Genomic DNA, 12,072 nt, shown 5'->3' with positions numbered 1-12,072 from the left:
TGTTGGAAATTTGTGAAGTGTTGCAAATATCAGGGAATATAAATGCTTCAAGCCGTTTAGAGCAACTTGAAGAGTTGATGCAACCTAAACAAGAACTACCAGTGAAGAAAGAGTTGATTCAAAATATGCTGAATATTGATTTGACACAAGGAGAAAGAAGGGAGTACTTAGCAATGTTGGACAGGTTTCCAAATCTTTTCATTAGCTCATAGCAGGAAATAAGGGGTTCTGTTGGAGATCCTGTGAAGATTGAGCTATTGATGGGGCAAAGCCAATACGATAGAAATTAAGAAGAATGAGTAAGGAACAAATGAATGCTTTAAAGGAAGAAGTGGATAAGCTTTTGGATGCAGGGTTCATTGTGCTAGTGGATAATGTTGAATGGGTGAGCCCTGTAGTAGTCACTCCAAAGAAAGATGGACGTTGGAGAGTTTGTGTTGATTACAAGCCACTAAATGAACTGACCAAGAAATATCCTTACCTTTTCCTTTTATTGATCAATTGTTAGATGCAGTGGCTGGTTTTGAGAAATACAGTGTCTGTGATGGGTATTCAAGATACTTTCAACTTATCCTTGCTTCTGAAGACAGGAAAAAGACTATTTTTATCACGCCATGGGGTTGTTTCTACTTTTGTTGCCTTCCTTTTGGGTTGACAAATGGGCCAGGAGCCTTTGAAAGAAAAGTAGATTGGGTCCTTATCCCGTTCCTTGGGAAGTTTGTCAAAGGATTCATAGATGATTTTTGTGTATATAGTTCAAGGAAAGAGAATGTTCAAAATCTTGAAATGACTTTGGCCAGGTATGATGAATGTGGGGGTCAACTAAACCCTAAAAAATGTCATTTGACACAGCCACTGGTGAAGCTTCTTGGGCATGTTGTTTCAGAAAATGAAATTGAAGCAGATCCAAGGAAAATAGAGGCTTTGCTGTTACAGTCATCTCCAAAAAATACTAGATAGTTAACCACTTTCATACAAAAAGTTAAATATCTGTCTGCTTCATAACCTTGTCATTGAAACTATTATATCCATTGCAGCAAACAATCAAGAATGATCCTTTGGAATGGTCTCATGACTGTGACAAGGTTTTTGATAGAGTTAAGGAAGTTTTGAGTACGCTCCCCATCATGCAGGCTCCTGATTGGGAAAAGGAGTTCTATGTTAACCCATCAATGGGAGATGATGCTATTGGTGCTATGTTATTGCAAAGGGGGAAGGAATCTCAGTACATGAAGCCTATAATCCCACATGAGGGGGAGAAAGTGGAAATTGGAGGGTATGAGGGGGGGAGTGGGCACCCCCTAAGGTTGTATCAAAGGGGCAAATGCAGCTTTTCTTGCCTTGCTAATGGGGCTCGTGGGTGGGGGAGAGAGGGGGTGTCCATTGTGAGTTCCCATTGCCTGGACAGGCGCCTGGCCACCTTTTTGGTCCCCGGACACTTGCCCCTACCCCATTCCTTGGTCAAATAATCACCAACAGCTCATTTTTCACCCAAAGAAGGAAAAAAGTGGACCAATTACAAGGTGCCCAAGGAGAGAACCATGGCGGCTAAGTGGAGAGAGAAAATAATTTGGGATAAGAGTTAAAAAATATCCCTTTTTAATAGCCCCAATTCTCTGCCCACCCTTTTTGCTTACAGAGACTAGCTTTTTGGGAGCTTTTGAGAGATACCCCAACTTCAAAAGCTTGTAACTCTCTCGTCTGTTGTCGGAATCAAGCATATGGATACTCTATGGAGATCTACACAACATGAGCTTCATCTTTATGGTCTTGGTTTTCATCAATTTTAATCATGGTTTGGGTTAGGGTTGTTCCCCACCCGACTTTCCAGGTGTTCGACATAGGTATTTTCCGCAGCTTTATGGTGTTTCATTCCGATGGTGTGGTGTTAACCCTCGTGGATCACGGACACCCTATCGCCTACGACAAACACCATAACCGTATTATTTATTTAAGTAGAGTCAGGCACCGGGCTTGTCGGTCCAATAGGGAAAGGTAGAGTGATCGCCGATGAGAGGCGCACTCTAACACGAACATGCTAGGGTTAGTTGGCTAAGCATGGGCGCCCAAGTGTGAATGGGGTGAGCTCACATAAAAGCCAATTAAACCTAAAATTGAGTCATTCTCTCATTGTGCAATAGAAGCTGCTCTTGCTCCATCTCCACATTCTCCTTCACCATCTCCTTGTGTGTGTCCGTGTGAGAGAGAGAGAGAGAGAGAGTGTGTGTGTGAGAGTGTGTGTGCAATCGAGCGTTGCGGCGGCATGACGGTGGCGAGGCAGTTTAGCGCGGCATAGCGGCGTCTCCCTCTTCTTCGCGGTGCGGGAATCCTTCATTCGCAACTACGCAGGAAGGTGAGTGACACACCGTTCTTCCTTGTGAGCTTGTCTGTTGTATGACTGTGTGCTAGGAGACTTTGTGGCTCGCACACGGCGCATAGCAAGTCCCTAGCCTTGACATTTTTGGCGCCGCTGCCGGGGAGCTGCTGCGCGTGAAGCTCCAATGGCGACCTGTAAATTGTATTGAAGCTATGTGAGTATCTTAAAAAGCTCATAGCTACTGAGGGATAGAATATGGAGTGTTCTCGTGTTAGACTTTTCAACATTTTGGCACACACAAAGCTACATGTTCACCCCTACTAAAGTTTACATGCCAGCATACTTTGTCAGCACACCTACTAAGTCCTTCACTTATGAAACTATTGAATCCGTATCCAACCCCACCACAACAGGTGTTCAAAGTTGAAAACCTAACCTAAGAAAATTCAACAACAGGGGGAGAATCGCCCATTCAGAATTCTTTGTGCTAACGTATGTCTTAGCAGATCCTTTAGCAAAAAATACTTGTAAGATGCCCATCCAACGTGGGATGAATAGTGATAGCCATTTTTCATCTCTCCATAATTGCCATAGTGAGTTACCTCACCCTACCAAAATCAGATAAACATTTTGACTATTCTTACCTTTTCACTGTACATAGGCGTGTGTGAGTTAGGGAATGTTTTCCATATCTCCTTAAAACCCTCAACTAGCTAGTAATTTGGGCTAGTTGAGCCAAAAAATTTAAATAAATTCAAAAAATAAAATATATTATGGCTCATTTGTGTGTAAATTTGCATTGTATATAGGGCCTAAATAAAAGGAATTTTCATAAGTATTTTGGTATTTATTTAAATATTTCTACCTAGGTGTACGTTATTTGCCTATGTATGCTATGTACATTGACTCACCATTACCACAATTTTCTTACCATTTTTCATACTTGTTGTTCCATATAAAAATATCTTCACTCAAGCTTCTCTTATATCTGGTGTGAATTCACTCCAAGGGAAAACTTCAAAAATACCTTCGACCATCAGTCATTGCCTTTTACTAACTTCCTATTTCCTAGAGGTATTTTCTCTTATCTCTTGTAAATAAATATACTTCAATAAAAAAAAATGAGGGCCCCCTCATTTAACTCCTTATATTTTCATATATCTCTTTTTTTCATTTTATGTTTATATATAGCTAACACTATTTTAGATTCAATAAATTGTTTATATATACTAGCCTATTTTTTCCCATCTTATCCATGTATTATATTTTGCATAATCCACAACCATGAATATTTTCAAACCCCTAAGAATAAATTAGGTCATGCTCTAATGCAAGAAGGGGCTCACCTTTGGAGCCATATGCAAATTCAACAAAAGGGGGGCCACTAAAGATTTTTTTTTGTGAAGAAAAACATGTGTTTTGGTGGGATTTTTTATATATCTCTCCACTCCGAATTTGAAGCAGTGGTCAAAAGAGAATATGTGGACCAAAAGTTGAATAATCATCTCAAACATTTTGGTGATTTTTGGAGCAATCACCGGTGAGCTAGGCTTTTTTGAGAGGACCCTAGTTTGTCCACTTTTCTCACAAGTAGCCCATAGTCTTTTCTCACCTCTTTCCACAGTTCTACACACAGACACACACTCATTCCTCTTAATCCCTCACTCAAACCTACAACTTTCCTGGTTTCTCTCAACTTCTTCACCATTAACCTCGCCTCTTACTCCCATAGCTCTCATATGAGCTCTCCATGTACATACACCATCTCTATGCCTCTCTCTATTACTTCCAAAATACAATTCCATCTTACCCCTTCTCTATATACATAAAATGGAGCATGTAAACCATGCTTAACCTCTGCAAATTAAGAGATCTCATCAACCGAATTTCCATTTCCATCGTGATAATTAACATTGGCGGCGGTGGCGTAAAGAAGAGAAGATGAAGAAGAAGATGGATAGTCATTTTGAGAACCTACACAAGTAAGTCAAAAACTTCTTCAAGCTTCACCATCGCAAGGATTTCCTCACTTCATTAAATCATCTTACTTCAATTATTCACCTCATTCTACCCATTGTAAATATATCATTAACTTTCTAGTGATTACTAACACTAACCACTAACATACTAACACTAAATAGCGATTGATCCAACCATAAAAGACACCTTATCTCAAGACATGTGCATAGTAATTCTCTCTCTCTCTCTCTCTCTACCCTTTCTTAAAACTCTACTTTCACTTATCTACCATCAATAATGCTCTCTTGTGAGCCCACATCCATGACTCAAGCAGACAAAGAAGGCCCGCAATGTTTTGATATTTAAAAAAAATCACAATCCTGATTTGTTAGCTTGTAATTTAGGATTTCCAATAATCTTTATGAGGGGTTAGCAACCTACAAATAGGCCCCTCTTCTTCTTGTAAAAGAACATGCAATATCTCACTGAACACCCCAACACTCTATGCGTGAGGAGAGACTTAGATGTAGCAACCACTTTGTGAGCTTCACTCTTGGTGTGAGAGAATCTTTCCAGCTATAAATTACAAGTTAGAGAGCATGAGTTCAAAATCTCAAAACCACTATTGTATATGTTCCTCCATCATCAATAAATTGAGGTTTGGTGCATCAAAGGCATGATTGGACATTCAAATCTTTGTCCTTCAACTTGTGCGGTACGGTTTAGTGAATTCAAGGTACACATAATTGCTAGTAGTAAATTGCAATTTACACCTGTACTTCATAGAATTTTAGGTACTCTTAGGTTGGCCGAGATCAACACTTCAGTAAATCCTTTTATTTTGCCTCTCATTAGGTACGACCTTAGTTTGGACGTCTATATTTTTGTTTTGTTTTAAACATTAGGTCATGCATGGACAATGAATATTGGCCGAGGAATAGAGGTTTTCACCTTTCATTTCACTCCACACATTAGAATAAACATTGTAATTAGTAGAAAAATCCATTTTCAGCAACGTATGGTGTTCATGTTTGGTGCCCAAAGAGTAGGAGAAATTCTTGCGTCACCAAACCCTGTCATCCTGCCTCTTGTTGATTATCATAGGTCATTTGATGTGAATATTTTTATTTTGTTGTAGAATAGATTGAAATTTAGAAAATATTATTGTGTAAATCTTTTTAAGAAAGAAAAACAAAAACGTGTTCTCACTTTGAAACTGATTCAATAGAGGCCCAACGCAAAATGTCTGGATATCCTCTTTTCTTTGGAGAGCCTGGAGAGGATGCAAAATTATTTTTAGAAAATTTCAAGATGTCTTGCCGTATCAAGAGGATAGTAACTAATCAAGAACGTATAGAAAAGTTTGAGGTGGTCCTTAGGAAAGATGCTAGCACTTGGTTTGACTCTTTGCCTGAGGAAGTTAAAGGAAATTACACAGAAGTTGTGAATCATTTCAAGAGATACTTCTTTGATCCCCAAAACACTCACAGCTATGGCAAGACATTGTTTCTCACAAACAAAAAGACTTAGATGACTACTACATGTTTTAACAGGTCAATCTACTAGGTTCAACTAGCAACAATGAAGAAGAATACGACACACTACTTCATGGTTTAAAGATGTGCATTGGCCAAGGTATATAACGTCTCATTGTAAAGAGGGATGCACTTCTTATTGTGAAGTAGATTTTAAGCATTTGGGCATGCAAGAATAAAAGCTTAAGGAAAAACGTTCATGCCATTTGTAGGTTGTTTAATCAGTTTGAAGAAGTGCAACTATATCATATTCCTAGGAAACAAAATGAAGATGCTGATTTCCTTGCACAACAAGCAGTTACATGTGTTGAGAAAAAAGTGAAGGTCATCATGGTGGTAGCAGTTGTCAAGCAACCAAGATACCAGGGGTTGGAGTCATTGGCTCCCATTATTGGCTACATTGTGGAGGGCGAGTTTCCACAAGACTTCACTAAAGGTCGGAAAAGGAGACTCATGAAGAAGTCAAGTTTCTATCTCTTCCTACAAGGATCCCTCTATCAAAGAGGGAGGGACCAAGTGTGCAGAAGAGTACCAACTATTGAGGAAATTCTAGACATTTTAAAAGGTTTGCATGAGAGGCATGTGGTGGTCATTTTGCCCAAGAGTTAAGCAGCTTTTGCTAGCGGGGTATGTTTGGCCAAGTCTGCATGTAAATGTCCAACATTGGTGTAAAAGTTGTCACAACTGTTAGGTAAATGGAAATAGAAGGTTGGTGCATGGTCATAGGCAAATAGTGCTTGCAAATGGACCCTTTGAAAAATGGTACATTGATGCTATGGGTCCTCTGCCTAGAACAAAGAATGGGAAACTCTACATCCTAGTGGATGTACATTACATGACTAGGTGGGTAGAGGCTCAAAGTGTGGCCAAGGTAAATGGAAAAATAGTGAGTAGGATTGTCTACACTAATATTTGTTGTAGATTTGGCACACCTCTAGAGATTGTTTCGGATAATGGTCCAGGGTTCAAGAAGGGTTTACACAGAAAAGTTTGTGAAGAGCTTCACATTCTACATCTTCATAGCACACCCTACTACCCACAGTCAAATGGTTTGGTGGAGAAGGCTAATGGTATCATTGTAGGCATCATTAGAAAGTTGGTGCAAAACAAAACAAAGTTATGAGATGACTTCTTGGATGGTTCCTTGTGGGCATATCGAACCACATATAGGGAGGCAATAGAGTTCAAGCCATTTCACTTGGTGTATGGTCATGAGTCTTTGTAGCCTATCGAGCTCAATATCCCAACAATACGGCTTCATGGCAAAGTTGCACAAGATGATCAAGAAATATGTATGGATCGACTTCTTAGACTAGTGGAGCTTGAGTGGAAAATAGAAGCAGCTTACGAGTGCTACAAAAGAAAAGCTACACAAGCAAAGGAGAAGCTTGATAAGAAACTCAAGGACAAAGGCATCAAGGAAGGAGATCTTGTGCTAAGGTATGACAATCGTTTTGATGCCAAGTTTAAAACTAGATGGCAAGGTCCATAAATAGTGAAGAAGGCTTTCAATTCAGGTTACTATCAGCTTATGGACTTGAATGGTAAAGAGCACTCCAGAAAGGTAAAGGCATGTCACCGGAAACCCTATTTGAGTCAGCTTCTACCAAAGGATCTACTGAAGAACTGTCAAAGAGCGCCTATCTCATGTAAGTTTTGTTGCATGAAGCATAAGTGTGACAAGAAGCCACACAATGAAAATCCTGTCAAGGGACCAGATATCATAGAGGACTCAAAAGCACTCTTTTTGCAAAATGTGCTTTATGATGGTACATGAATATACCATCATCCTGGGTGAGGGATAATGATAACCATTGTTTGGCTCTCCGTAATTGCCATAGTGAGTTACCTCACCCTACCAAAATCACCTAAACACTGTGGCTATTCTTACCTTTTTAGTGTGCATAGGCGTTTGTGAGTTAGAGAATTTTTCCCATACCTCCTTAAAACCCTCATCTTGCTAGTAATTTGGGCTAGTTGAGTGTTGTAATTTTTTTAGGCCAAGGGCATGGGGATGTCGACAGAGAAACATAACATTTGAATGAGATTTGAGTGTTGAAGTGACCTTGAAAGGTTGTTTTATCATAATTTTCACGATGATGATCTCACTTGGTCTGCTTTAAGGATTTGTTTTGACAGAGTATGATATGCTTGGAAATGCTACAATGAAGTCCACGACCTTGACCACTAAAGATCGAGATCGGTCACTGCTAAAGGTGTACAAAGGAATCCAGGCAAGACTTTGAAGAGGATGGCCACCAATGGCCGCTTATTGTTTTTTGCATATCACTGTGACTTTATCGTATTGTGCGAGTGTGTGTGTTTGTCAAAGGGAGTTCCGAGAAGCCTTTGTGAAATATTAAAAAAAAAAAGCTCTAATATGTCTGTTTAATGTGCTACGGGGATAGTGTTGAATGTGCTGAGGGAGGCCGAGTGTCTCCAGGGGTCCACTAAGCTTATGAGAGGGGGCAGCCTTTTTGCAAGACAAGGAGGGCCCGAGAAGACCATGAGATAGGGGCATGTTAGTTTCCATTAGCAACATGAGAGGGGCAAAGAGTCGAGAGTGAGGGTGTGAACCCACGATTGTCTTCTTTTTAATGAGGTTAACTGTTATTTTTGGAATGACGAGGGGGTGGCGGAGACCAAAAGACGTAGGAGGTTTGTCGATTAGAGGAGGGGAACTAGTAGAAGAGATATTCACGGTGAGACTGAGAGGATGATGATAGGCTTGCGAGCCAGGGAGAGAAAGGGGCCATGCAGGCCATAGCCCCGAGGGAAGCAAGAGAATGAGGCCGAACAGGCCATTGTCGATTGGAGAGAGGCTTCTATTGTATATCGAGGCCTGGGAGAGTAGCGGTATGCAGGCCATGCGGGCCTTGTGAGCATGCAGGAAATCCAAGAGGGCTTAGAAGATACTTAGAGGGCTGCAAGCCATCAACGATAGAGAAGTTCTGCAAGCCATCAAAGAGAGAGGGTGCTGCCCTGTTGTGAAGCAAGTGACGAAGGAGAGAGAGCTCTCTACAGTAAAAAAAACCAGAGAACGAGCCTAATAAGGAGATTAGGAGTGAGCCAAGGCCAGAGCCCCGAGCAAGCTTGAGAGGGGGCACCACGGTTTGTTGCCATGCCAAGAGGGAACTGCATAACAAGAGTGAGCGGGTTAGCCTCTGCAGGCTACCAAAATTGAGCGGAGAGAGGCTTCCTGCGAGATGATGATGAGAGAAGAGAACTCTTGGCAGGTCTTGAGTGAAAGAGAAAGATGAGATGGCTCAAAAATGGTTGCTACTGAAAGAGAGAGTGAGAGATGCTATCTTTCTTCGAAGCCTTTGGCTTTATTAAAACCCACTATGGGGTGCTCCCATAGGAAGGGATTCAAGGAGGATTGAAGAGAAAGAGCGATTTGTTGTTGCTGCAAGTCGAGCTAGAGAGAGAAAGAGGATGCTTGGGACGCCTATTCGGGGCAACTGTTGAGAGAGAGTCAGTGAGTTTGCCATGAGACTATTGTGTGTGAGAGTGTGAGAGAGAGAGAGAGAGAGAGAGAGAGAGAGAGAGAGAGAGAAAGAGAAGAAAGAAAAATTACTGCGCTGCCCTATTTGGTTTAAGCTTGTTGTTGCGCTGCCCTATTGGGTGTAAGCCTGTTGTTGTGCTGCCCTATTGGGTGTAATCCTTGTTACCTTCAAGCAAAGTGGAAGCCTACGAAGCTGCATCGACGAAAGGTTTTGAAGCTAAAGATAAGTTTTGTAGAGCTTGCTGTAATAACAATATTTTCACTATTCAAATTGCTCAATAATTTCACAATATCTTGTTCTCGTCTCAATTTTTGTCTCTCTCTTTCAAATTAAAGACAACATTCTCTCTTTTCTTTTTGATGAACTATTAAGTGATTATGTTCGTGGATAATCATTGATACAATCTGGCACCGAGACTGCATTGCACATTCCTTGGCAGCAGATCTTAGCAGCACATCTCCAGCCATAGTTCCTTGTTGGTAGGCTTGGGTTGGGGGTTTGTCTTTTTCTCTTTGCTTGGTTTTCTTGTCTGGTCCTGCTCCATGGCCTAGGCATAGAAAAATATCCATAAGTGGCACACACGGTGGGACACAGCTTCTAGCGTTGTCGCTTGAGCGAAGTACCTACAATTCTCAGAGATGGAGCTAGTTTTTCCTTTTCACTTGTATTTAGATTTTAGGCTGGTTTCTTTCCTCGAAGCTATCTGGGATGCATTCATATCTAGGCGGAGGGATTCCAAAAAAAAGGGTTATGTTGACGTCTGTTGCTACCTAGACCTTGAATATTGATGATGATGTTGGTGAGCCTTTAGGATTTTATATAACTTGGGATGAGTTTTTAGCCTATTTGAGCGATGAAGTGGATGAAGACGAGAGCATTTCCCTTGAGGATATTGCTTGGAGTGAAGCATTGATGACTCTTGACGAGTGCATATGGGATGGCTTTTTGGCCAATGTAGTGGATGATGCCACTTTTATTGAATCTTTTCTTACGGAGGAGAATGTTGATCTACCTCTTATTCTTTCCCACCCTCCCACCCTTGTTGAGGAGGTGTTGTATGGAGTGGGGTCTACACATTCTTCTAAGCATATCGATGATGAGAAGCAGGCTTTAGAAGGGGTCGGGTTTGTCATAGGGGATAAGCCTGTGATTGCAGCCACACATTTTGACGATGTTGTCTTTATTGAATATGTTTATGATGGTTCTAGTGTTAGCTCTCTTCATGTTTCTGAGGACGATGTGGTTCATACTGAAAATGTTTTTTTGAGAGTGCAGCATGCTTCTCTAGTTGCAGATCTCGTGGTTACTAATTCTTATGATGATTTTAGCCCACCACCTATTCCCCAAGGTAGGGAGCAGTCTATTGACCAATGGATTGTGAATTTGACACCCTTTGATGGCGTTGTGGTTGTGACAGCTGACTCCCATTTACTGCAATTGGTGCAAGGTTGTTGGTTTGAGGGTTATGACACGCCTGAAGATCTCATGAGGTTCTTTCCTGCTTTTCTCACTGGGGTAGCTATGCAATGGTACCTTAGTATGATGCGACGTCATTCTCCACATTTGCTACAGACTTGGGATAGATTGGGTAGCGCTTTTGTTGCCAGATTCTCTCCTATTTTGCCTTCATGTTTAGTCTTTGGGACCTTGTTAGAATTCTTTCAAGGGGAGGGTGAACCAATTGATGAGTATGTTAAGCATTTTCAAACTTTCAAGATGAAGCATTGTGATCCCTATGGTTTTGATGAAAGGGTTTTGTTGGAATGTTTTCTTACGGGTATTTTGAAGTATATTCAATTTCATGTGAGATTGTCAGATCCAAAGAAACTTGATGATGAATATGCACGTGCTAGGCTTGTGGGGGAGGCCTTTGATGCTACCGCCCTAGCAGCCCAATGGAGGGTAAACTTTGAGGCTGAACGAAACCATAAAAAGGGTTCTTTGAATGCTATGACATGTGCTTCTAATGCTCCTATTCCACTGTCTCTCACTCCAACACCTTTGCAAGATAATGAGGCACCTGTTTTTAAAGATAACACTTCTTCTCTACCACATTGGGTACCACATGTGCCACAAGGTGAGTTTGTTTCCCATCCAAGGGGGTTTTGGCAAGATAAAGAAAAGAGGAAAAATAATAGAAAAAGGATAAAATTTAAATGGAAAAAGAAAAGCCCAATGGACAAGGCACTGGTCTAACCGGAAATTCTGGATTCTCACTAGCAAGCTAGTTTTCCCCGCAGGACACCACTGTTGCACTTTTCTTTGGCCAAGGGCATGGGGATTTCAACAGAGAAACAGAGCATCTGCATGATATTTGAGTGTTGAAGCCAGCTTGAAAGGTTCTTTTATCATAATTTTCACGGCATTGATCTCACTTGGTCTGATTTAAGGAGTTGTTTTGACAGAGTATGATATGCTTGGAAATGCTACAATGAAGTCCACGATCTTGACCACCACTAAAGATCGAGATCGGTCACTCCTAGAGGTGTACAAAGGAAGCCGGGCAAGACTTTGAAGAGGATGGCCACCAATGGCCGCTTATTGTTTTTTGCATACTCTCTGTGACTTTATCGTATTGTGCGAGTGTGTGAGTGGAAGAGTGTGTGTGTTTGTCAAAGGGAGTTCCGAGAAGCCTTTGTCAAAAATTAAAAAAACGTGCTCTAATATGTCTGTTTAATGTGCTACGGGGATAGTGTTGAATGTGTTGAGGGAGGTCGAGTGTCTCCAGAGGTCCACCAAGCTTATGAGAGGGTGC

General features: G+C 41.1%; 1 protein-coding gene across 1 annotated transcript; it reads left to right on the top strand.

The window, feature by feature from the left end:
• Positions 1-10,229: 10,229 nt before the first annotated feature.
• LOC147457961 (uncharacterized) lies at positions 10,230-11,832 on the top strand. Its single transcript, XM_086513381.1, has 2 exons — positions 10,230-11,394; positions 11,723-11,832. The coding sequence occupies exons 1-2, from the start codon at positions 10,230-10,232 to the stop codon at positions 11,830-11,832; spliced, it is 1,275 nt and encodes a 424-aa protein (XP_086369507.1).
• The last annotated feature ends 240 nt before the right edge of the window (positions 11,833-12,072 follow it).

This window comes from Adiantum capillus-veneris, chromosome 5 (genome assembly GCF_014529385.1).
Source record: "Adiantum capillus-veneris isolate H3 chromosome 5, ASM1452938v2, whole genome shotgun sequence".
In the NCBI taxonomy this organism is placed as follows: Eukaryota; Viridiplantae; Streptophyta; class Polypodiopsida; order Polypodiales; family Pteridaceae; genus Adiantum; species Adiantum capillus-veneris.
Note: the sequence above shows the minus strand (reverse complement) of the source record. Positions and strands in the feature narration are given on the sequence as shown.